The sequence below is a fragment of the Phasianus colchicus genome, chromosome 14 (assembly GCF_987193195.1).
Source record: "Phasianus colchicus chromosome 14, bPhaCol1.hap1.1, whole genome shotgun sequence".
Classification (NCBI taxonomy): Eukaryota; Metazoa; Chordata; class Aves; order Galliformes; family Phasianidae; genus Phasianus; species Phasianus colchicus.
The window spans coordinates 11,199,307-11,224,203 of record NC_143449.1 but is presented as its reverse complement, the minus strand read 5'-3'; the positions used below and the strand labels follow the sequence as shown (position 1 = coordinate 11,224,203).

Here is a 24,897-nt window from a genome sequence, read left to right as displayed (position 1 = left end):
CTCCATTTGCAGGAGATGGAAAAAGCTGTGGCTGACTTTGTCCCTCCTGCAATTGTGTTTTTGTCTGGATTTTGACTTTATTGCCCCCCTCCAGCATAGCCTTTGCACAGAGCTCCCAGCACCAGCAGATAGTGCTCGGTCTGCTTGAGGCGGATCGCAGGGTCCTGAGAGCAGCAGTGTGACACAGATCCCATCCTCCAGCAGAGCCATGGCCGGAGGAGCTCAGACACACCATTAGCCATAGCCAGCCACGTTCTGGTTAATGAGATCTGCAGGCTGTTTTGTTTATTATTATTATTATTTTCCTTCCCAAAGATAGAGATGCAAAACAGAACTTCACGCCTCAGCCAAAAAAGAAAACAACATCCGTGCAAAAATGGTGTTTGGAGGCCGGGTAAATATTATTTGTACTCGAGATGCAGATGCTGAGGGATGGCACCACTGAGGAAAAAAATCCAGGGGCAGGAACGTGGGGTCACGTTGGGTTCCTCAGCAGTGCCCAGCAGCGGCCAGAGGCTGCTGCCTGCTTCTCACCACTGCTGCGAGATGGTGTTCTGACAAATTCTGCTTTGCAGAGCATTTGCAGTGCTGCTTTGTGGCACGGTGCTGAGCGGGGCAGACCTGCAGAGCCTGAGGTCAGGTGGGAGCACAGCACTGCAGCTCGCCACTACATTTGGGCTTTCGAAGCTCTTCTTTTCTTGCTTGAAATCCTGCATCTCTGCTCTCAGGGTGGAAGCAGAAGCCTTGCTTTCTTTTCATGATATGAAAGCAAAAGTTATTTAGTTTGGCCCCCTCTGTATCTTACTGCTAACAAAAATAGATGCTGCTTGCTCTAACGACAGTCTGATTTGGAAATTATTTACCATGTAGACTTTGTCCACCCTAATTGCTTTTGATACTTCAGAATATATGTAATGGAAACCAGCTGAAAGGCCGTGGTTTAAAAATGGGCTCTTGCACATTGGAAGTAAATTTTATCCTGCAATCAGCCCTCAAGATCTTAACTGCAGCTCTCACATCTCCTAACTCTGTAATTGCTGTGGAGCCTTTCTGGTCTGCTGGTTGCAGGCCACGGTGTAGGGAAAGGGGAAAGCGGTGCAGCGTGGGGCTGACACTGGGTTTGGGGACACGCAGCAGGGCTGTGCCTGAGGCTGCATGTTCTGGGATGTACGAAGGCACAATGAAGGACTTATGTGCGCAGCCATCTCCCTGCATTAAGTGGAAGCTGCCCCGGTGTGTGAGGGGATGAGTTGTGCCCGTGGGATCAGACCCAGTGCTGAAGGACCCATATGGCTGCATGCTGGGGTCTGCTTGGCCCCAATCTATAAAGCCACTCTTAAAAACAAAGAGAGACAAGCTTTAAAAACCCTTCAAAGGAAAGAATTTAAGCCTTGGTCAGAGGCAGCTGGCTGTGGGACCCCCATTCCCGTGCTGGGCCATATGAGGCCGTGGTGCTGTGTGGTTCCGTAACTTTGCTTCCAAGTGCACCCCCTCCTGTGGCCCTGTTCTGCTGCAGGAGAGCACAGCTTTTGCTGCATTTGGACACTGCATACGGAGGAAGCCTCACATCCTCTTCTTTTCTAATACCTTAGCAAGGAAAGGTGCTTCAGACTCAAAAATTGTTAAACGTGCTGAACGGTTCATCAGAATCCCAAAGCAGCGTAATTCGTTGCTACCAGCAATGCTTCTTCCAGCCCCTTCTTGCAAGAACGGGTGTGACATCCCAGCACTAAATCAGCGTCTCCCATCACTGCGAGTGGCTGTGGGTGTGCAACATCAGTCCTCCTCGTGGCCGTGCCAGGCCTCGGTGATGATTGTTGTTATTGTGCCTTTTAAATAATCTCCTAAATTCAGAGGAAGCCCTGACCCGTGAGCGTCCAGGTTCCCTCCCTCCCCCCTCTGGTGCCGCTTTGTGCTCGGGGTGCCGGCCGCGTGGGGCACGGCACAGTGCTCGGCGCTTGACATTAGGTGGCACAAACGAGTTTCCTTCTGCTCGCAGGAACACTGGTGCACAGGGAATAGTGAGACGAGAATTGTCTTTTTAAAATAAATTTCTCCTTCCTTGTTTTTGATGTTTTTTGTTTGTTTGTTTGTTTGTTTTTTGTTTTTTCTTCTCCGGCTTTCAAGTAGTCCTTGAAGTACTTTCGCTGATGAACTTTACTTCTTTCATCGCCTCTTTTTTTGGCTGTAGGCACACGGCTGAAAGACGACCCGAACGCAGCGCTCCCTGTGCTGTGTGCGGAGCAGCCCCGCGGCTCGGAGCGGACTCGTTGCGGTGGGACCCGTCCGCCCTTCGGCCCCGCTCCCCTCTGGGGCCGAGCGGCGTGCGGCCAACAGCCAGAGCCGTTCGCAACCCGCTGCCGTCAGCTCGCGGCTCGGCGCGGCCGTCTCGTTGCGCTGATTGATACGCGGGGGGCCGGGGCCGCTTCCTCCTCCCGCCGTCCTTTTCCTCCCGCCTCGCTCCCGCAAGGAGCCGGCTCGGAGCAGGGGGCGACGCCCGCGAAGCCGCGACCCTCCCCGGCCCGGCCGGGCCCGTCGCTCAGCGTTCAGCCCCCGCCGCTCACGGCCGCGCACCGCAGTTTCCTCGGCGGCGGCGGGGCGGAGCGCCGGCCGCGCTCGCTCCGGGCCCGGACCCCTTCCCACGGGCACCGCTCACCGTCTGACCGCCCGCCTCTCCCCGCCCGGCGGCAGCGCCGCGTCCCCCGCAGCCCGGAGCGGGAGCGGCCGGTACGGAGATGGAGGCGGCGAGGCCGGGGGCCGCCCGCGCACAAAGCACGCACCGCACCACGCGTCCGTGCGTTTTGTAAAAACGTTTATTTAAATCTTTTTTTTTTTTCTTTTACGTTGATTTTTTTTTTTTTTTGAATTTTTCCTTTTACAACAACAAAATATTGCGTCGGTAGAAACCCCTCCGCCCGAGCCCGGCCAGCACCACCCGTACAGCGACTGCCCCGTGTGCGGCCCCGCACCGCTGGGCCCTCTGCTGCCTTCGGCTTTGGGTTCTATTTTTTATTTTTTTTGTTATTTTTTTGTTTTTCTTTCTGAAACTTTTTTTTTTTTCTTTAAACATAATGCGGAATTTATTGAAAATAAATAATTGTTGGCAACTGCAATAGGCAATTTTGGATAAAATAGTTGAAAAAAGCAACCTTTAATGAAAATAGCGTTTATTATACATCAGTTACTAAATGAATAAACTAAATGATCTTTCTTTAAATTAATAACTTCCAAAAAACGTTTAATATACAAAACTGTACAGTTATAAAGTTGGCAGAAATAGGCAGGTCCTCAGTGTCGAGATTTTTTTAATTTTTTTTTTAATTTTATTTTTCTTTTTTTATAGCGCTTACTGAAAAATACTTGAAAAATAGAAATGTCGAAAGGAAAAAATCTGAAGGCCGGGGGAGGGGGAGCGGGGCACGGCCCCAGCCCGGCCCGCACCGCTCGGGGCCCCGTCCTTGTGCACAACGTCCAGGGGGCGGCACGGCTCGGCACTTCCCTATGCTGAAAGAATGGGGCATGGCATTAGCGTTGTATTGACTTTGTTCTCCTTCTTTTTTTTTTTTTTTTTTTTCCTTTCCCCCTCCCGGTCCAATATATATATATATATATAATATTATATAGGTATAATTATATATATATATTTTTTCCGCTAATCCAGCATCCCTGTGACGCGGAAATAAGCTCAGCGTGAACCAAATGCTGCCCCCCCTCCCCCTCCCCCTAAATCACGACCCCCCCCTCCCTCCCCTTTTCGCTATCGAAACAAAACACAGAGAAACTGATTTCCGAAGCCAAAGCGCAGAATTACGAAGGTGTTTTACTACAGACCTCTCCGTCTGGCGCTGACCGAAAAGCCCCGAACGCCGGGCGGTACGAAACGCCGCGGGCTGGGGGTGATGCCTCATTTCGGATCGCTCGGAAATTATTATTTTTAATTCTTTTTCTTTTGTTTTTTTTTTTCATTGGAGGGGGGAGGTCAGAGATTGGAACTTGACCGATTGATCGGGGGGAGTTGTTGGGACGGAAGGGGGAAGCGGTAAGAAACGAGCTGGTTGGTGGTAGGGAGCCCCGGGAACGGCGATGGGAAAGGGAACGGGAATAGGAGAGGAAAGGGGATGGGGACGGGGAAAGGGATGGGAACGGCAGAGGGATGGGAACGGAGAAGGGGACGGGGGTGGGACGAAGGGTGGCGGCCGCCCTGCCCCGTCCCCGCTCGGTGCCAGGCGGGGAGGGAAGGACGCGGGACTGCTCGATTCGGTACAAATTAGCTCACAAATATTGTGTACAGTTTGTAGTAAAACACCTCAGCCATTTAAAAACGCTATAGAAGTCTTTAAAAATGCAAAACTAGTCTATTGTAAAACAGATTCACCTGAAATACAGCTGATATAACCAAGGCGCTGGAAGGTTATTCATAGGCACACGTCTGTCTTTTTTCCTTTCTGTTGTATTTTTTGTTCGCGTTTTTCTTTTTTTTTTTCGCGTTTTTTTGTTTGTTTGCTTTGTTTTCCTCCGTCCGAAGCCCGCCCGTGTCCGCGAGCAGCGCCCATCCAGGGCCGGGCGGCGGGCACCCCGGCCATCCGCGGGCGGCGCTCAGCCCGGGCCGCCCCTCCGCGGGGTCGGGCGGCGGCGGCGGCGGCGGGGGGGGGTCGGGCGGCCGCGGGCAGGTCCGAGCCGGCGGCAGCCCCGGTCAGAGGTCGTGGCAGGCCGAGTCCGTTTTGACGCCGTGCGCGTACACCTCGTGCTGCTGCTGCTCGCCCGGCGGCGTCATGCGCTTCTCCTTCTGCCGCCGGTTGCAGAACCAGACCCGCACCACCTCCTTCTCCAGCTGCAGGCTGTCCGCCAGCGAGGAGATCTCCTGCGCGGCCGGCTTGGGGCACTTGAGGAAGTGCGTCTCCAGCACGCCTTTGACACTCACCTCGATGGAGGTGCGCTTCTTCCTCTTCCTGCCCTGCGCCGCGATCTTGTCGATGCTGGTGGGGCTGCCGGTGGAGGAGTCGGCCTCCTCCAGCCACTTGTTCAGCAGCGGCTTCAGCTTGCACATGTTCTTGAAGCTGAGCTGCAGGGCCTCGAAGCGGCAGATGGTGGTCTGCGAGAAGACGTTGCCGTAGAGCGTCCCCAGCGCCAAGCCCACGTCGGCCTGGGTGAAGCCCAGCTTGATGCGGCGCTGCTTGAACTGCTTGGCGAACTGCTCCAGCTCGTCCGAGGTCGGCGTCTCCTCGTCCGAGTGGTCCTGGCAGTGGTGGCCGCCCAGCTCGCCGTGCTCCCCGGGGTGCAGCCCCTGCGGCGGCGGCGGCTGCTGCGCGGCGGCGGCGGGCGGCGGCGTCAGCCCCCCGTGCTCCAGCACGCCGCCCACCGCGAAGCCGGCCTGCGGGTACACGCCGAGCGGGGGGGGCTGCCCGGCGGGGCCCAGCGAGCCGCCGTGCGCCGGGCTGGCCCCCCAGGCGCCGTGGTGGTTGGCGTGGGGCGAGTGGTGCGAGACGTGGGGCGAGCGGTGGTGCAGCAGCGCGCCCAGCTGCAGGTCCTCGCGGCCCGGCTTCACGTCGGGCTGCTCCAGCGGGCCGCCCGCCAGCGCCGAGGGCCAGGGCGCGGCGTCGCTCAGGCTCGTCACCCAGTGGTGGCCCAGCGGGTGCCCATTGCCGGGGACGCCCTGCAGGTACTCGCTCTGCAGCAGTTTCTGCGGGTTGCGGAACGGGCTCCCCTGCTGCATGCCCGCGCCGTCCGCATGGGCGAGCGAGCCGGAGCCGAGCAGGCCGTAGGGGTTGGAGGCGGCTGTGGCCATGGCCGCCGCGCAGCCCCCACGAGTTATACTGAGGCGCCGCCGCCGCCTCAGCCTTTGACATCCACCGGCACGGCGGCCCGGGCAGCGGCCGCCCGCCGACTGGCAGCCGCGGCGCCCAATGGGGGCGCGCCGCCGGCGGGGCCGCGCCGCGCGGGCCAATGGGGGACGAGGAGGCCGGCGGGGGGGCGGGGCGCTGGGAGCCGGGCGCCGCGCGGGCCCGAGGCAGGAAGTGAATCACTCCGCCGCTGCTCCGGGGGCCGGGCGCGACGCGGCCCCGCCGCTTAACTCCTTCCGCGCCGGGCGGGGCGGAGGGGGGCCGCGGGGCACCGCTTAAATGGCGAGCGGCGGGCGGGCGGCGGTGCCGGGCGGGGGAGCGGCGGCCGCGAGACCACCCCGGCGAGCGCGGCCCCGCGTCCCCCCGCTCCGTTCCGCCCCGCCGCTCCCCGAGGTGCCGCGCGTCGCCCCGCGTCACACCGGGCGCCCAGCGCCTGCCCCGGGCTGTGCGCTCCCGAGGAGAGAAAATAACAAACAAACAAGCGAACAATAAAACCCGCTAAAAGCCGTGGAGAAACCCCCACGGCGCCCGGCGCGGCCGTCACCCCGCCGTTCCCCCTCCCCGCGCCGTCCCGCTCCGTGCGGGGCTCCGCGCTGCGCACTGGCGGTGCCGCTGACGGGCGGCCGCGGCGCGGTGCCCTTATTGGTTTGAAATTCCATTAAATATATTGCAAGAGCGCCTAGGTTAAGCTTGATTTAAATTTGCATACATTTTCATATATTTAGCAGAAATAAAAGAAGGCTTGCAGCTACCAGAAAGTCATTAAGGCATTAGTTTCCCTGAGAAGACAGATCTGAAGAAAATTCAAGAAAATGAGAAAATTGATAGAAAGAAGGTGAGCTCCCCCCGGCCCCCTTCCAGCCCCGCTTTCCTACTTTACCACTATAACAGCCCCGGGAATTTCTCGCCGGGGCTCCGGCACGGCGCTGCCCGCAGTGGGGCTCGGCCGGGGCCGCCCGGGGGCACCGCGGGATCCCGCTCCGCCGCCCCCCGGTTCCGCTCCCCGGGTTCGGTCCCGGTCCTCGGGTGCGGGTCGCGTCGGGCAACGCGACCCGGGGCCAACACGGCCGAAAGTTTGCGGCTCCTCGGGAAGCGGCCGGGAGCGAGAGGAGGGGTCAGCGCGGAGGTCAGGGGATGACAAATGTCCCTGGGAGAGGCGCGGCTGCGGCGGAGGGCAGCGGCGGAGCGCCGCATTCATCACCGCGGAGGGCGGATAAAGAGGAACCGCAGCGCCCGCTTTTTTTTTTTTTTTCCCTTTCCTCTTTTTTTCCTTTCTTTTTTTTTTTTTTTTTTTTTTTTTTTTTTTTTTTTTCCTTCCCTCCCCTCTCCGCCTTCACGAGCTTCTCAAAATAAATATCACCGGAGCGCGCGGAAGAGGATATATATATATATTTATATATATCTCCACGCTGTATAAAAACGTAACTAAATTATTTAAAATTAATTTGCGCTTGAACTTCCGAAACAATTTTTCAAATCCCATCCGCCCGTGCAAACAGACGCGGAGCTCCGCCGCTTAATGAAGGCAGAGCGTGGCAGGGAGATAAACCCGACCGTCCCATCCTCGGATTTGTCGCCGATGTGCTGCGGTCGGGGACAGCGCTGCCGTCGGAGGAGGTTCCGTGCCTCCTCTGGGCGCGTTTGGGGTATTTTAAAGTGTTTTTATCTGCATATAGTTAAATCTCGGCGCTGTTCTAACTAATCTGCTGGAGAGGGTTTCTTTAGCTCTTTCCTGTCAGTCTAACTTCCCAAGTGTAACAGATGCCGCTCTCAAGCGGTCCTTTCTGCTGCTTTTCTTTATTCAGCCTCGCATATTTCTCCCCATGATCTGGGTTTCCATAGAGAGAGGAATAAAAGGGGGACCATGGCCACAAATCCCCTGCCCCATGCAGAATAAAAGAGCCTTATTCAATAGCCGACCCCGTCTGGACATGGGAGAAAAATAAGTACATGCAAAGCTACTGTTGCAAGAATTTGTAACTTATTTTTCATAGACTGGAACCCATTAAAGTAAAAAAAGTTTCTGGGTTCGGACCGAGCTTTGCGGCCCTTCGGCTCCGGTGCCTCCACACTTCCCGTTCCCCAGCGAACCCCCGGCGTTAATTTTTTTTTTCTTTCTTTTTTTTTTTTCTTCTCTCTCTCTCTCTTTTTTTTTTTTCTTCTTTTTCTTTCCTGCTAAATCTTTGGCACGAAAAAGCTCGCACAATAGCCGAAGGAAGCCTACCGTCTCGGGGCAGCTAGAAGTCGCTATAGAGAAAGGCCGGCTTTGAAGTGGAGGAGCTGTCATTGTGGCGGAGTCCCCGCGCCCGGCGCAGGCTCGGCCGGGACGGCCGCTGTCGGGGGGCAACTGCTCGGAGCCCCCCGGCTCGGATCGCCCTTCCCGGCGTGGGATCGGGGCGGGCGGCGGAGCGGCAGAGCCCGGCGGAGGCAGAGCCGTCATCGCGGCCGCGCTCCGTGGGGGGACGGGGCGGCTGTGCCCGGTGCGGGGCTGCCGGAGCTCCTCCGGGTGTGCGGGTGTGAGCGGTGCGGTGATGCGGCTCCGTGCGGCGGGGAGCTGCCCGAGAAGCGCGAGGAACGGTGTTGTTATCACGCGTTTATTATATTTTAGAGATTTTTTTTTTTTTTCTCATTGTTCATCCGCAGAAGGAGGAGGAGGGGAAAAAAAAAAAAAAAAAAAAAAAGAGGTCTAAAAGGGGTTCGTTTTGATTGTGTTTAATACGGCATGAAGCTCGGAGCGGTAAGCGGTGGCTCGGTGTCATGACCTCTAGATTGAAAACTTCACCTTCAACACAAGTTCACTCCGGAGCCAGGACGAGTCGGGCTGCGCTCGGTGGGAACAAGTGCAAATTTCCAAACAGAGTCAATCAGAGCGGGGAGGGGGGGCCGGGGAGGGCATTCGGCGCTCCCGGAGCCAGGAGTTGAGGTTCTCATTGTGTACTTCAAGGCGCTGGTACGAGAACCGCCGGGCTCCGGAGGTGCTTTGTGCAAACCTAACCTGCACGGGGGAAGGTTGGGAGGAAAAGAGGAATTTACGGAGTATTAGCAGAAATTAGCCAATACCGACACAAGCTCAATTAGTTCTTTTTTTTTTTTTTTTTTTTTTTTTTTTGGTCTCTGTTGGCTGCTCTCGAACGTGAGTAAACGCTGTGCAGGGAGGGGAGGGAGAGCCGCAGCAGCGCAGTGCCATCGCAGAGCCGCAGCTGTGGCGGACGGACAGATCGCAAATGAACGCTGTCCCAATGTCAGAGCGGCCGCAGCCCCCACTGCCCCCGTTAGCACCGACCCCCCCGCAGCGGCGGGGCAGCGCACGGAGCAGGGTAGGCAGGGACAATGGGCGAGGCACGGGCAGAGAACCGCAAGGTAAATGACATTTGTCTTCTAACCGCTGAGCTTTCCAAATCGTTCTGTGCGGCTCCTCGCTGCTCTGCTCCGATCGCCATTTATTATCTCTCTCTATCTATATTTAATTTTTTTTTTTCCACGTTGTTAATGTTTGAGAAATGTACTTGCTGGGGAAAAGAAAAAAAAAAAAATGTCGTTCATTTGTGCACGAGCACGTCATGTTCTCCGCCAGCTCGGCGGCTGTGTGGCAGGTACTGCATCGAACATTTGGCTGGTTTGCAGCTGAGAGCAAAAATAGTCCGGGAAGTCTCTGCAAAACGCCCATTTGCAGCGTGGCACCGCTCTCGCCGTGGGTCGTGCGCTCCCCGGATTAAATCCACGGAGGGAAAGGTCGGGTTTGTTGTGCTCAGAGCAGGCGGAGGGGCTCGCTTCGTGCCGTGCATGGCTGTAAGGTCACGGGAGGAGTTAATAGATCTGCACGACAATGCGGATCGCTTCCCTTTACGTAGGCGCTTTCCTCACCGTGCGGTTGAGACTCGCGTGGTCCCCGCGCTGTGCCCGGTTCTCCCGGACCGGAGCGCCGCGGTTCTGCCCACCGTGCTCCCCCTCCGCCGGGCACGGGGAGCCGAGGGCCGCCTCGCAGCCCAAGGGCCCACCTCCCTTTTTCATTATTTAGTTAAAACACAATTCCCGAACGCAGAGTCCTGCTCGGGCATATTGAAAGGAGACTGGCTTGGATTTGAAAATAGCACCAACCCGCGTGCTATTGAACCTCTGTTGACTAAGGAGACATCGAAGACAAATAGCTCTGTTCCGAGGATGACAGATCCCTGCGTCGTTGTTTCTTAGTTTACCGAAGAATTTCAATGTGTGTTTTTATTTTTATTTTTAACTATACGTTTTCCCACCTTTCTCATTCAGCCCGCAAATCGCTCTGTGATGCTCGCGGTCCTGCAGAGGGATCTCAACGCCTCCTGCAGCCCGAGGTGCCGCGTCACTCCTCGGTTTACGCTTAGAAATACCTCTGTGGCACCGCTAATTCTTTGTTTTCGCGCAGATGAAATGTTTACACTTTGGTGGCAAGTTTACTCCCCGTCTCATCCACGTCGCGCCAATCAAAGCCGTTATAAAATCGGAACTTTCAGGCCGGGCTGCGCCGCTGAAAGACGTTTACTTCGCGAATCGCTCTCGGGCGATGCCAGGGAGCGCTCAGGGACACGAGGCTCGGGGTTCTGCGATTCGCTTCGCCACACGGGACGGTGCCGCGCAGGTGGATGCGCGGTGACAGCCCCCAGCGCAGCGCACAAAGGCGCGGCCCGGCCCCTGCCCGACCCCCCCCCCCCGCTGCCCTCGGGACAGCCCCAGGGCCCGAGCCCCGGCCTGCGTGAAGAGAGCGGCCAGCACCGCGCAGCACGCGGCCGTGCTCTCTCCCTGCACCTCTTTCTCCTGCTTAAAGCCACCCGAGGCCACGGCGGCCCTTTCCCTGTGGTGGTGGAGGGGCGGCGGGGCCGCACGCGTGCGGAGCCGGGAGAGCCATAAATCAGAGCAGTCCCGAGGACAAATCGAAGCGCGCACGGGAGAAGAGCCATTAAAGGGGAGCCGCAGCCCCTCGGCGTGCCAGCGCTCCGCTGCCCGCTAGGAATAAATAGAAATAAATCAAAGTCGAGGGGCGGCGGGGGGGCCGGGAAACACCATCCGCAAACTTTCCGCCGGTATCGGCTGCGCCTTTGTTGTGCTCTGGGGCCGCCCCTCCGCCGGCCGGCGGCTCTGAGTGCCACCTCCGAGTGCTCCCCGTTCTGCGAACCGCTCCGAAATTACTAGTAGGGGATAAGTAAACTGCGAGTAAACCGAGTGAATTAGGGTGATTCTCTATCAGTTTAATTTATGTTTTATAGTTAGTTTAGCCTTCTGATTTGATTGCCTTAGTAATGTGAATTGCCTACAGCTGCTGATGATACAGCTTTAATTCTGTTTTAAAGGTCATGTAAACATGTGCCTGTAGCAGAAGGAATGCAAATTCAATTCCCTTTTAATGCTGCCTCACATTCACTTCGCAGCCCTCACCTAGGAAATGAGCGGGATTTAATATCAAACTGTCTCAACGCCCCGATGCTGTTACGAAGCCCTCGGAGCGCCCTGGGGCGGCAGGGCTGGGGATGCCCCGCTCCGCCCGCAGCGGGAGCGCCGTGCAGGTGTGTGCAGGCGGGCTGGGCTGCGTGACGTAAGGCACAGAGCCTCGTCCTGCCGTGCTCCAGGAAAAAAAAAAAAAAAAAAAAAGAAAGAAAAAGAAAAAAAAGAGAAGACCCCCCTACCCGTTTTGTTCACGGGGTTTTAGTGAAGTTGCTGGGAAGTTTCGTGGTGGAAGCCTTTGAAACGACGAGCTCTAACGAGTAGGGAAGAGCGTCACAAAAAGACACTTTGAACAGGGAGCGACGTGTCCCCACGAAGCGAGAACGGCCGAGGAGCAGCCAGCCCGCCCGGCTCCGCGCTGCCAGGGCGGCACAGCGTCACGGAGCCCGGAGCCTTTCGGCGCGACCCGACCGCGGTGCTCAGCGGCCGGTTGGCACTGCGGGAAGGGCTCCCCAGAGCTCCACGCGTCTTTGCGGGCTCTCCCTCCCCTCGGCGAGGCCTGGAGCCTGGGTGCCCGGGTCCCAGCTGCCCGCTCTCCGTGCCCGTTGTGGAAAAAGCCCGTGGGGCTGAAGGATCTCCGGCACCTGCCCCTCTGCTCGCAGGGCGGAACCCGGTGCTGCCGTGCCTCTCTCCTTTGCGAGAAGGAGCGGTTTCTGCAAAATCTGAATCCTTGTAGTAACAGCTCATTGGTGATTCTGCTAATGTTGCACACCTCATTAAATAGCCCCAAACATAAGGAGGTTTAAATGACTTTATTGAATTAAAAATAGCATAGAAAATCACCTACGGTACTTTCATCAAATAATTAATGTAAACCGTATACATATAGAGAGAGGTTCCTTTTAACAAATCTGTTCATAAAATGCGCAGGGGTTTACTTAATGGCTGGAATAACCGAGAGCAGCACGCCGTGCTCCGACAGCCAGCCACACTTGTGCACTTCCTAATGTGTTCTTGTATGTTTCCCTGAGTGTTTTTCTTCCTTATCTTCTTTATATCTGAAGTTCTATTCCCCTCCTCTACTCCATGTATTTGATCATTTTTTCAAGTCCCTTGGCTGAACCAATCTCTTTTCATGCAGAGGATAAAAAGAGAAAAACTTCAAAGTAGGTTCAGGTAATTAACAGCTGAGGGGAATATAATCTAAACCATAGGCCCTGCTTTGCACCCAGGTCTGCTTTCAGAGCCAGCCGGCAAGGGAGTGCCTATTCCCTATAGCATCCAAATCTGCTTCCTCTGAACAGCTTTGCCAGGCCTCCAGTTATCACATCTGCATTTCAAACACCATGTCTCTGGCATTAATTATTAATTAGCCTACAGTCACCCCAGAGGATTTAAGTTCCAGCCTGCACATACTTATTCATTGACCTCTATCTTAGTTTTTGTTGGAAAAAACCCACTAGAATGCTTAATAATTTCCTTTCTCTCAGACCCTCTGTTCTAGTTTCGTGGAGGGGAAACAGTATATTTTCAGAGATGGAAAATCACAGGGTTGTCTAGAAATTTGTTTAGAGCAAAACGCTATGTCAGGAGTTTGAGCAAACCGTTTCAAAAGATTTAGCAGGAATTTGGTGTAAGTATTTCTACCTCTGACAAATGAATTTATGGATTTCCCAGAACTGAGAGCTGGTGGATACCAACACGGCGCGGTTCAGCTCTGTGCGCAGTGTTGCTCAGTGTGCACTTTACAAATACAAACTGGATTTAATTACTGGGTAGCACACTTCTATGATCAAACTAAGGCAAACGTTTATTTGAAAGCTCTGGGGTTACACTGCTGTTGACACTAGTAAGAATGAAAAAAAATGCTGTTGTGAGGCACATTACTACTTGGGCATTACCTACGTGCTCCATCCTTAGGAATATGTAACTGAAGAAGTGTATTTTATGACTGCTTTGCGTGGTTCCTACAGTAGCTTGAAAGATGCTCTTTAGCCAGCAGAATAACTGTGGGTCACACTGCTGCTTCCATGATCACATTCTATGTGTTGATATTAAGCTCCCCCAGTTAAACACTTGGAGTGATCAAGTAGGAACCAGGTTACATGATTATCTTCACAACCCCATGTGAAATTCAAAGCATTTGTTACAGTTTGGCTGAGCTGTGTACTGGATATTGCCTTTGTTAACATATTTTAATATTACAATATCCCAAACCTCAGAATGAGTCCTATTTTAATACTTCAAGCAATTATCCACAGATAAATGTCCTTAAATATTGCCATGTTTCCTCATTTTTATGTGTGGTTCTATCTCAAATAATTATGGAAACATAAAATATTCCTACACTTTGTTTCCTAAAGAAGTGTTTACTCTGTAAATCACAAGGTCAGACTGGTTAACTTATATGCCAGCCTAGAATTGATTTTTGAAAGCATTTAATCTATGCCTAAGACTTCTGAATTTCTTTTTAGTGAACGCTATGGAAAGGAGGGCTGATGCACAAACATATGTAGTTAAACTGCTGAGCCCCCTCCACGAGCAAAAATGCACTGTTCAAAATTGCAGCTCAAACTGCCCTTTCTCTATAAGCATAAGCCTGGAATGCCTGTGCTTCAGCAACTGAGCACCTGAAAATAAACGTGGGGACCAATTCTGTAGGTGTCCGTCAGGTATCTTTCTCCCTGATTTCCCTGGCAATGTGCAGGACTTGGTTCCTCCTGGCCTTTTATTATATTCACATTTTCGGAGCTGATCTGGATAGTGTTCAGTGTTGTACAGTAAATATTTTTGCCTCTGCTTCAAATATTTGGAATTATTCTCACAGACAGTTCTAATAGTGAAAGTACCTCTATTTCCGAATGAAGACAGGAATAGGCAGTGCTTCGGATTCCATCATTCTTGTTTATAAAATAACAGACGTCATCTTGATGTTGAAGTGAGGATCTAGACTATTTTAATAACGTGTCCAGGACCTTTTAATCACTTCTCCAGCAATACTAATACTAGTAATAACAGTCATAATGAAAAAAAAAAACCTAGTGTGAAACTGGGGCTGGAATCTGTGCTTTGTAACTGTCAGAATGCTTCTGAAATTCAAACTTCGCTCTCCATGTAGCTCAGTGCTCTATGAATATTAAAGAGGAATAAGGACTAAATTTCTTCCACGGCAGAGCAGAGCGGGATGTTGTTTGGGAAAACAAATCTCATAGCAGCTCCATTTACTGATGTATCCAGACCCCACCCTGGGATCGGGAATGTTTTGTACACTTTGAACGAGGGGTTCTGGGTGTGGTCCTGCTGCTCCCAGGCCTCCGGCAGTGCCTGTGGATGCGAGGAGTGCTTCTGTCCCATCGCATGGCTGCAGGATGCGGTGCTGCGCTTGGCGGTGCCCGGGGTCAGACAGGGACTTCCTTTTGAACCGGGAGCCGGGGATCTCGTGGCTCTGGCTTGCACAGGACTTGCTTTATGTGCCTAGAACTGCAGTGCATGGGGATCGTACTGGAGTTGAGAGAAGTTCTCCAGCAAACTTAGCTGCAGCAAAATACAGCAGTTGGTTTCCTTCCCACCAGGCATATTTTTCTCCCACTGAAATCTTTTCTCCTTCTGTCTGTTTTCATAAGATTGTGTGTTTGTCCAGGTTCTTGAGATACTGACTGTATATCCCCAAATTGGAAAACTTTTACCGGTGCCATTAAACACCTCTTGTGGTTATTGTGCCAGGAGTGAGGAAGGAATGAAAGTACACATGCAGGGGGCTTGGCATGTTACGAAATGCATGTACCATTCTTGTTATGAGGCACAAATTTCCATAAGAAGCTTATTTCATGGTTCATTTTATATATATTTGCACTTATATTTTTTCCATTAAAGCTTAAATGTTTTACCTCATTGGTAAGACCAGCTCCTTGGCAAATCTGGAAGTGCTTCAACCTCTGTTTTTGCTATACTCTTCTCTTTTGAATAAATGATCTATGCAACAGTTTTCTAGTAGTGACTAGCACCCACCAAGGACTGAGCTGTAACTGTATCCTGTGTTTCGATGTTTCACATGACCACGTTTGGAATTCAGATTTGTCAGTTGCAGATCACTTTGTATTTAGATAAATCGCATGGGTAACTGATTCTAAATTACTTGAATGATGATTATCATAAGCCACTGTTGATTTCTTGTGTTGTCCGTGGATACCTCTTGTAAAGTTCTGGTTGCAGTGTTGCAGGATTCTCTCCCGGGTGTGCACTTGTAGGTAGGAAAGACTTGTATAGGAAGAAGGGCAGGTGAAGCTGGAGATCACTGTAGTAATTACTGTGTCAGCAGAAATGGGTTCTTAGTAGGTTGAGGAGAGTATCTGGGGCCAGACCTTCAGCTGATGTAAATTGATGTAGCACTATTGGTATTCAGGAAGTTAGTCTGGGTTACATGAACTGCAGATTTTCTTGGACTGAGCAAAAGATTGCATGAGTGATATCAGAATTATTCTGCATAATTTCTGAAATAATCTTAGCCCATATAGTTTGGACTTCTTTATAGAAGTCCAAAATAGTTTGCCTTACCTTATAGAGTAGTGTGGTAGTGATGCAACCCGAGCTCCAGTGTGCAAGGAGGTGCAGGGTATCAATCTAATGGGATGAATGCACGAATGGAGATCATCAGTAAGAGGCCAATGACTGCTGTGACACGGGAGATGTCACACATGTTTGAACTGTGTGATGGCAGCAAGTGAATGTGTGGTGACCATTGCCAGATGTATTTCTGCAGATGCTGCAGAGACACCTATGTGCCACTCCGATCTTCCCTTTCCTGAGTGAGACCACGCCATGACCGTGCTCCCAAACTTTGCTTTTAGCCATCTTGGTCTGAAAAAAACAAGCGTATGTCCTTGGGCCCCTGGCTGACCACAGGCTGCTGCTTTCTTACATGGCAGAAGAACTGACGCACTTTCATTTCTAAAGCAGCACTGAAGTGCTCTCAGGATCTGCCTGGCGGTGCTCCAGCGTGCAGCCACCCCGCTTGCTCCGAGCACAACCTGCATCTGGCTCAGCGCGGCGGTGCTGCCAGGCGGCGTGTCTGCACAGACGCACAGGTCGTGCCTTCTGACCCCCCAGCCCCACCCCGAAGCACCCATTCATCATGCCTGTTGCAGAGGGCTCTTAAGAGCAGAGCTGTGGCAATCATGTGCAGTCTTTCCTCTGACTAGCAGCTTTTTTTTTTTTTTTTTTTTTTTGGCAGTGCCTGTACATAAAGTTTTTAAAGATGTTGTAGAGCTTCCCTTCCTCCTTCAAGTTTTTCTTCTTCTTTTTTTTTTTTTTTCTCCTTGCATAAATCCCTGGGCATCCTTTCACTGCCTTTGCTGTGGATTTGAGTGTGTAGTAGAATGAATTCGTGGTGCTGGGCTGGCAGTTGTGGCAAACTGTCACAGTTTGGGTGACTCTCCATCAGCTGGGAATCCAGCCCACTGGTTGCAAGTAACACACTTACTGCAATTAAACACTTGTATAGCATAAGTCTTTAATGAAAAAACAACGTATATGTGTGTGCTGTGTAGCTACTACCACCAAATTGCATGTAACATTCAATGGTAATTTTGTTCATAATTATGGAGTTAATTCAATTTCTGTAATAGTAAAAACCGGCACATAAAGTCTCTCAAGATTAAATGCTTTAGTTAGGTAAGAATATACTCAGTTGGAATATTTAATATAAGGAAAGTAGTCTCAGATGCACGAGAGTTTGAGACTAATAAAATTCCTCCTCCAAATTGATCTCCCTAAATGCTGCTCTAAACACAGTGTGGCACCACACAAACGCCATGCTTTCTCTTGCTGTGCCTGTTTTTCTGAAGGAGAAGCAGAGTACACTGAGGTATTTGCAGATGGGAAGGAAATGTTAATGGAGCCTTCTGCTGCAGCTTCGTCACCCGCGTCCATCAGTCTTGTAAGATTTGAGAAGTGCACTGGAAATGCACTGTTCTATGCGGCACAATTAGCACTGCTCTTAACACTTTCATGTCGTAGCAGCAGCATGCTAGGAAGTCAAATTTTGTGTATGGCATTTGACCTTAAGGGAGTGGTATCTTTCGTTTCTTTTGCAATCTATTAGGTCTTTCAGTGCTACTTTAGGGTAACTTTGGGGCTGATTTACAACTGGCAGATTTTGCAGGGGAGTCACAAGAGGCAACAATACAGAATGTGGCCCTGTGTGCCCCGTGTCTTTGTCCCAGAGCTTTTCAGCCAATTTATTTTGTAAGGGAAAAGAATATGGGTAAGAATTCCAAATTTATAAGGTATTAAACCTGTTTATCTAACCATGGACAGGCATGAAAAATTGAAAGATGAGAAAAGGATCAATAAAATCATATTGAAGTCCTCCTCTCCTCTCCTCTCTTCTCTTCTCTTCTCTTCTCTTCTCTTCTCTTCTCTTCTCTTCTCTTCTCTTCTCTTCTCTTCTCTTCTCTTCTCTTCTCTTCTCTTCTCTTCTCTTCTCTTCTCTTCTCTTCTCTTCTCTTCTCTTCTCTTCTCTTCTCTTCTCTTCTCTTCTCTTCTCTTCTCTTCTCTTCTCTTCTCTTCTCTTCTCTTCTCTTCTCTCCTCTCCTCTCCTCTCCTCTCCTCTCCTCTCCTCTCCTCTCCTCTCCTCTCCTCTCCTCTCCTCTCCTCTCCTCTCCTCTCCTCTCCTCTCCTCTCCTCTCCTCTCCTCTCCTCTCCTCTCCTCTCCTCTCCTCTCCTCTCCTCTCCTCTCCTCTCCTCTCCTCTCCTCTCCTCTCCTCTCCTCTCCTCTCCTCTCCTCTCCTCTCCTCTCCTCTCCTCTCCTCTCCTCTCCTCTCCTCTCCTCTCCTCTCCTCTCCTCTCCTCTCCTCTCCTCCCTTGCTATTCTGTGGACAAAGGAGAAACATGAAGGCAGATGGGGTTTTACCCGTTACAGCTCTAAATTTAGTTGTAGTTTAGCATTCCCAAGAAAATAATTACTTTTTTCCTAGGTGGGAAAGTCTCTTTTTAAGTACTTACTAGAAGAACAGTGACAGCTGAACATTTTAAAAAATGAAGTAATATACAATTTTAAAAAAGAGTCTCAAATGTCAGCTAACATAGCTGTGACGTGGCTGTGTAGCAAACCCTGCTGTAATACCCCTTTTCCAAAAGATCACATACTGACTTTCATTATTTTCATTATTTTCTGCTCAGATTCACGGGATGCTGTTTCTTATGGAAGCCCGTTTTCGCCCACCAGAGAGATTGGCTTGGCCACGTAAAATACAAAATATTGATAACTAGATCTCAATTCCGTCATCTTTACCAATAGGCATTTTGTTTTGTTAAAAAAGTGCTATGTTTGTATTCATTTGCTGCGCTATATTTTCAGTATTCCTAATGTTAGTTTGTGTAAGAAAAAGTGTAAAGTCCCCCCAAAGTAACTCAAAGTGTAGTGGCTTTATTTTTGTTATTCCTCACTTCCTCACAATACTCGCTCCCCTCCCCCAGCAGCCACACTACAAAGCTTGTTGTACAGGGACTCCATTAATCCTACATTTCCTAGATGGTATCTGAGGCACAGTGGGTTTCCACAGAAATTAATTTGTCCTGACAACAGGCCTAAAGATTGGAGTCCAGGGATCACTTGGCAAATTCCCTTTAAACTGAGCACAATAATAAACAGAAAGCTGATAACGACAGTTCTAAAAGACCACACAGAGGAAGGACCCCGAATAGACTCGCTCTGTGTGTATCTGCGAATACCTCTGATAACTAGCAGACAGAAGCTTTATGCTTGATAGGAAAATGAGCGGGCTGATTTATGCACCTTTTAATATTGCAGAACTAACTTCATCGAGCAGCACACAGCCCGAGCTGTTTTCTGCAACGATAATAAAAGTTCACTGCCGATCTGGCCGGCTTCTTTTATATGAGTTTTATTTAATATTTGTATGAACGTCTCCTTGGCCGTTCTTCATGTCCTTCGTATTTTAATGCGGCTCTAATTTTCTCTGTGCATCTTACATGTGTAAACATTAAAAAAAAAGGTCGGATAGAGCGTAATGGTAATTTATTGAAGGAATCTGGAAAGTTATCCATCTGTTCTGAGGGTATTTTTTTGTAACCTTCGAGATCATGTTAGCTTTTGGTTTCGTTCGTCCTCCCTGTGAGAAGAGTGTTCGTCCTCACTACGAAGAGTAAAAAGCATTTCAGACGGCGTTACTGCCTGCTTGCTGGCTTTTATTTATCCTTGCCTTGGGTGCCTTTTTAAATGCTGTTGTTTTCCCAGAGCTAAGGTGTGGAAAATAGCCGTGCTGGAAGCAGATAAACAAGCATTCATTCAATATTTCAGAGCTTGTCAAGTGCATTTCAATCTTTGATTTTTGTCAATATGGAATTGAGAGATTTAGAGATAATTAGAATCTACCATGTGTCAGTAAACTGCTGCCAGTTACATTTGTGAAAAAGCCATCAAAATATTAAGGGTTCGGATTGATAGAGTGATGTTGAGTAAGATATATGCTGCTTAACTTTTCACCACTTAAGAATAGGGTATGTAACAATTTAAATAATGAATAAAGAAGGGAGAATAGCTTAAAAAGATGTACAGAAAATGGGTTTTGATTATTGAAACGTACAAAAGTACAGTCTGGTTTTGTTTTCAATACCCAAAACACGTGATAAAATTGCAGCCTCTTGTTACAAAGAGGAATATATAACTGTGTGAAAAGAAGGCAGCTATGCTAGGCAGGTGTGGTTGTACACCTAAAACATCACGAGTCACGCTGGCTTACCCTCAAACTCCCTGATGTTTCTTTTAAGATAGAAATCCGGTATTGGAATAGTATACGTGATGCATCCAAAGTCACCAACGGGACAATGCATCGCGCACAGAGCTTTTTGGGGACAAGCTGGAGTGGAGGAGCTGCAGCCCTGCGGCACTGGGGGCAGGCAGGAGGTGGGTGCTGCGGGGCGGTGCATCGCTATGCAGCCCAGGTGGCAGGCTGCCAGCAGAGGGGTAGTTAGGGGCTTGGAATGCTGGCTGCCCTTGGCATTTGTGATACAGGGAGTTTATATAAAAAAAGTTCTGTCTTACATGCTTTTCCGGCACAGCTAATGGGCCCGATTCTGCTTCTATTATTGGTAATGACAAAACTACCATTGACTTCGGTAAGGACAGCACCAGATTCACTATTTAAGAGCTTAACTAGCTGAGAGGTGGGGATCTATTATACTGCTGGAGTGTGATGTATATACCACGCCTCCCCGCTGAAAAATAAAATCTTTTGCTCTCATTATTGGCTTTAAATTAGTTTGTACACTATGAATTAATCAATTACGGCCAACATACTTTTGAAATTAAATTCAGGACGAGTAGTGCAATTTATATTTGTCACACTTAAAGAACTCTATTGTACTGAAACGCAGAAGATTTGAAAACAACTGGCTTTAATGCTCTCTAGCTCCACATTCTAGATTCTGGTGCAAGAACAAATTGACTTGCTGTGCCTTTTAGTTCTGTAAAAGAACAAACCCAAATACTCCCCTTCATTTTTCATATCAAAATCATCCAGTGCATTTCAGTGTACAAGCTATTAGGATTTTTTGAATTTGGATCAAATCAGGTATTTTTCCCCCAGCAAATAAGTTCTCTCGTGTGCCTTATACATTTGATTTGAAGGACTGTGTATTATTTGATGTTCTTATGAGATAAACAATAAACTTTTGAATATGTTTTTTCCATTTGAATACAAGCCTAGGGATGCTTCACCCTGCATCCTAAAGCCTGATTTCCCCTGGGACTCATTATCATGCAGCTCACATGTTCAGTCACCTACACTGTTGAACTTACTATCAAATAACCTCCGAAACGTTACTAGTTATTACGTGTCAGAGGGCAGATTTATGATAAACTAACTTTGAAACAAAATAATGAATTCTCAGTGTTCTCTTTTCCAGCAGTATTTCTGGTAATTTTGTTCGATTTAAATTTTAAAACAGTAAGTTGCCTTTTTTTTTAAAACAGCTCCCACCCCTCATGAAATTTCTTCCTCCTTAAATATGGTTTATGATGATTTGAGCACTGCCTATAAAGAATAGAAATGAGAACATTTGTCTGTGAGCTACCAAATGGCCCACTGGAGTTCATTTGTGATTAAACTTTCATAGCTTTCTAACTTGGTGAAAGTTAAATTAAATTAACCCTTGGCATAGTCCACCGGTGTCCAAAATACAGCTATGGAATAGATGTTGGCAAACAGGAAGCTTTCTCCTTGCACTTTGTACTGCCAAATTCTAAGGTTTCTAGTAAGGTTCTCACTTAGCAGTGACAAAAATTGGTGGTGTTGTCTTCTTAGAAAACGCAAACGTGTTTACAGTGCACTTGATGGCTATCCAAAAAGGTTTTCCCGGTGCTGTGCCATGTGTCAGCCCATGAAGTCCATTGGCCAGTTCTCAAGAAAGCTGAATATGGCTTCACTGGGTCAGCAGCCCCTCTTTTAAATGGCAGCCAATACAACCACGGCTTTTAATGAGATTGTTTTACTGGGATGTTAAACAGATAAGCATTGTACAATAGCTCTGGAGATGATCTAACTAACAAACATCTGCAGATGACATTTAAAAGTACACAATGTCAAACATTAAGCGTGGCTAATTTGGATAAAAAACAGCGCAGCACCTCTTGGTATCAATGAAACATTTTTCTGTTGTATTTTAGGCAAGTGCCATCTCCTGCTGAGCAAAGCCTAGGCTTTGAGATGCTTCTCATCTATGGCACTGCATGGGAAGCACCGGACTGAGGGCAGCTCTGTGGAGCTCGGGGATGTGCCACCACCTCAGCACACTCTCTCATCTCTTTTGCTCCACTTGCTGTGATTATGGTTCTCCAAGGGCATTACGGGCAAAAGTTCCATATCAGTCTGTCTATTAATATTTATGCAGCAATTCAGGAGGTAATGCATTGTTAAAATACAAGTTGGAAATCCACCAAATTTAATCACTTTTAGTACTAGAAATTATCTATTCCTACATCAGAGAAAAAGGAAGGGGGGCATCGTTGCAACATTTTTTTTATCAACTAATTTGCCATTTCTAAGATGGCTTGTATTAACAGGGCGATAAATGCTGTGGTGTAGCTAAGTTTTTTTGTTTTTTGATTTTTTTTTTTTTGATGGAATACAAGATGTATTTATGCAATTTAATGTGAGACACTCAAAAATATTTGAAGCAAACGCACAATACATAGGTAAGCACTCTGCTCATTTGTGCTGTTTTGTTCAGTCACTGTCTTCATGTATAAAGACTGCTACATGCATGCAGCAGGATTTGCCCTTTCCTACTATGCCTAATGCAGAAAGAGTATTTTTATCACTGATATCACTTCATTTTTGCAGCTGTCTGCACGCATCAGGTTAGTAATATAAACTCTGTCAAGGACCAATCTCTCCCTTCCACACTATACAAAATCTACAATTATTATTTAGAGTTAACCTCCTAAGAAATTCATTTGTTATTTAAACTGTTCAAACCCAAAAAGAATTGTTAGCTATTGTTATCTAAGGACCTCCTACAGTCTTTCCTAGGTCAAATAAGGCTCCTTTTGTTTTCAATAGGAGTCTTTTTTTTTTTTTTTTCTGAGAGCTAGCTCTGAGCTTTTATGCAAGCAAAATAAATGCAGTGTAAGTAAAACATTAATTAAAATGTATAAAAAATAAAAAGGAAAATGTTCAAGAAGACTGTGGTGCTCAAATAAAACACTTTTTTTTCAGGTCACTTGGCTTTCTGATGTCATTGCTGGCAGATTCGTTAGCCTGGCTCCATCACGTTATGTTCTGAACCATAACGTGATGGAAGATGATCAAAGTGAGAATGCTAAAGGTTCAGGACATTTAAAAAACGTTCTATTCTGGAAATTGTTCTAAAACTATCAACAGACTACATTAAAATCTGTGGTACTGAACATAGTTGCTCATCATCTTCTTTTAGATGGAGCGATTGAAAAGTTTGCATAAACAGCATTGAAGTTTTTATGATGGCAGGTTGAAAATTTCCCCGGAATTTTAGGAAATCCAAGGGTCTCTGAAATGCAATATACCCCATTTCTGCTGTTAGGCATGTAGTTTTAATCTTTACACTTGAAAGTAGTAAGCATATGGGTCAGATCATCCACTCCTGATAATGGACACAGTTCCATGGACTTCAGTGTCCAATTATGCCAGCTAGAGATCTAACCGTTTCTGGGTTCTATTTCCTTATTTTTCATGTCTTCCTGAACTTTGACCCTTTGTCAAAGGAATGTCGTCTATAATATGATAATAATATGAAATTCTGTGCTCACTTTGTAACAGCATATATCCCAAAGAATTGTAATGATCCTCACCTTTCTACAAAACGCAGCTCAGGAGGGATTTCAGCCCTGTCTTTGCTGGGCACAGGGGTGATGCTCAGGTACCTCGGTCTCGTGCTGCTGTGGAGTATTAAATGTTTCTGCATTTCCATGAAACAATTGCTGTGTGGGATGAGTGAGTAAATAAACTCATTGGCAAGTCAACAAACTGACAGGAGGTCATTTTTCCTAATTTTAGATGCATTTTAGTGCTCAGGAAAGTGAGAAATAGTAGTGCTGATTTTTGGGTTTTTAAGAGCTCCACACTCTAGTGCTCTCAATCAGTGCTAGGCTGTGGGTTAGGCTGGAGGCAGAAATATATAGACAGTGTGACACCGTAGGTACATAATGGAGCTACACAGGAGTGTAAAAAGGATTTAGATCTATAAGCTGGATTTGACTTTCTGTTTTGATTTATGGGCTGAATAGAAGTGTGTATTTTAAGGAGTCATTAGTTTGTGATTTGAAATATGCAGAGTGCAGCCTTTCCCTCAACACTGTGTAGGAAAACCACATAATGTAGCAGGGGAAATGGCAGAGAACAGTCTGTAGAGAGAAAACCCTCAGTTTCAGTCTGTATGCCACGTAAAGAGTGGAGTGGCCAAGATTCATAGCTCTCACTGCTGTGCTTCCTGAGAATGAATGGAAAAAGAGTAGGGAGCACCTATGCTGTTCTTCAGTATAGAGTGTGTATTCCAGGTGTGTTTTCTGGTGAGTTGGTTCTGCTCAGTAAGCTGTAGCTGTTGGTGGGGGCTTGAGTAGGGCTGAGACTTCCAGGTACCTGTGTGGTGCACATCAAGAAGTGGGTGGTAAGGATGCTGGGGCAATCAGCTGTGTGGGGGTAGACACTTGGCCATGCTGAGTGCTGTGAGAGGTGTTCTAGGGCACTCCGTTGAGAGCTGCAGCAGGAGGTTTCAGCACCTCCCAGCCCCACTGTTCCCCATCCTTCCAACCGCTCCTCTTCTTGGGTGGCAGCAGCAGCTGCAGCTGGTGACCCTCGTTTGGTGCCCTCTGGCTCTTCCTCTGCTACAGCTCTTATCATTTGGACAAATGCTGCTCTTGTTTACAATAACGTAAATTTGGAGCAACCTCTCTGCCATTTCTCCAGCATAAATATTGCCCTCTGTGTGATTCCCACCTCCTCCTGCACGCAGATGGGTCTGGAGGCACGGAGGAAGCCTCCTCCCTCTGATATCTATGCCTTGATCTCCTGGCTGTGGGCCCCAGGTGACTGAGCAGCCCATATACTCGATCTGGGTAGATATGGGAGCTGATGTTTGTCTTTTTTTT

At 49.0% G+C, this 24,897-nt stretch overlaps 1 protein-coding gene and 1 long non-coding RNA gene across 2 annotated transcripts in view; one reads left to right on the top strand and one right to left on the bottom strand.

The window, feature by feature from the left end:
- Positions 1 to 1,187: 1,187 nt before the first annotated feature.
- Positions 1,188 to 5,816, bottom strand: POU3F4 (POU class 3 homeobox 4). Its single transcript, XM_090150241.1, has 2 exons — positions 4,376 to 5,816; positions 1,188 to 3,504 (listed from the first exon to the last, which is right to left on the bottom strand). Exon 1 carries the CDS (start codon positions 5,783 to 5,785, stop codon positions 4,694 to 4,696), a length of 1,092 nt encoding a protein of 363 aa, XP_090006367.1. The 5' UTR covers positions 5,786 to 5,816; the 3' UTR covers positions 1,188 to 3,504; positions 4,376 to 4,693.
- A 2,935-nt stretch (positions 5,817 to 8,751) lies between these two features.
- Positions 8,752 to 24,897, top strand: part of LOC149916015 (uncharacterized) — a 75,625-nt gene continuing 59,479 nt past the window's right edge. Inside the window, exon 1 of the long non-coding RNA XR_016471068.1 lies at positions 8,752 to 9,200. This is a non-coding gene — a long non-coding RNA (uncharacterized LOC149916015). The remainder of the gene's footprint in view (positions 9,201 to 24,897) is intronic.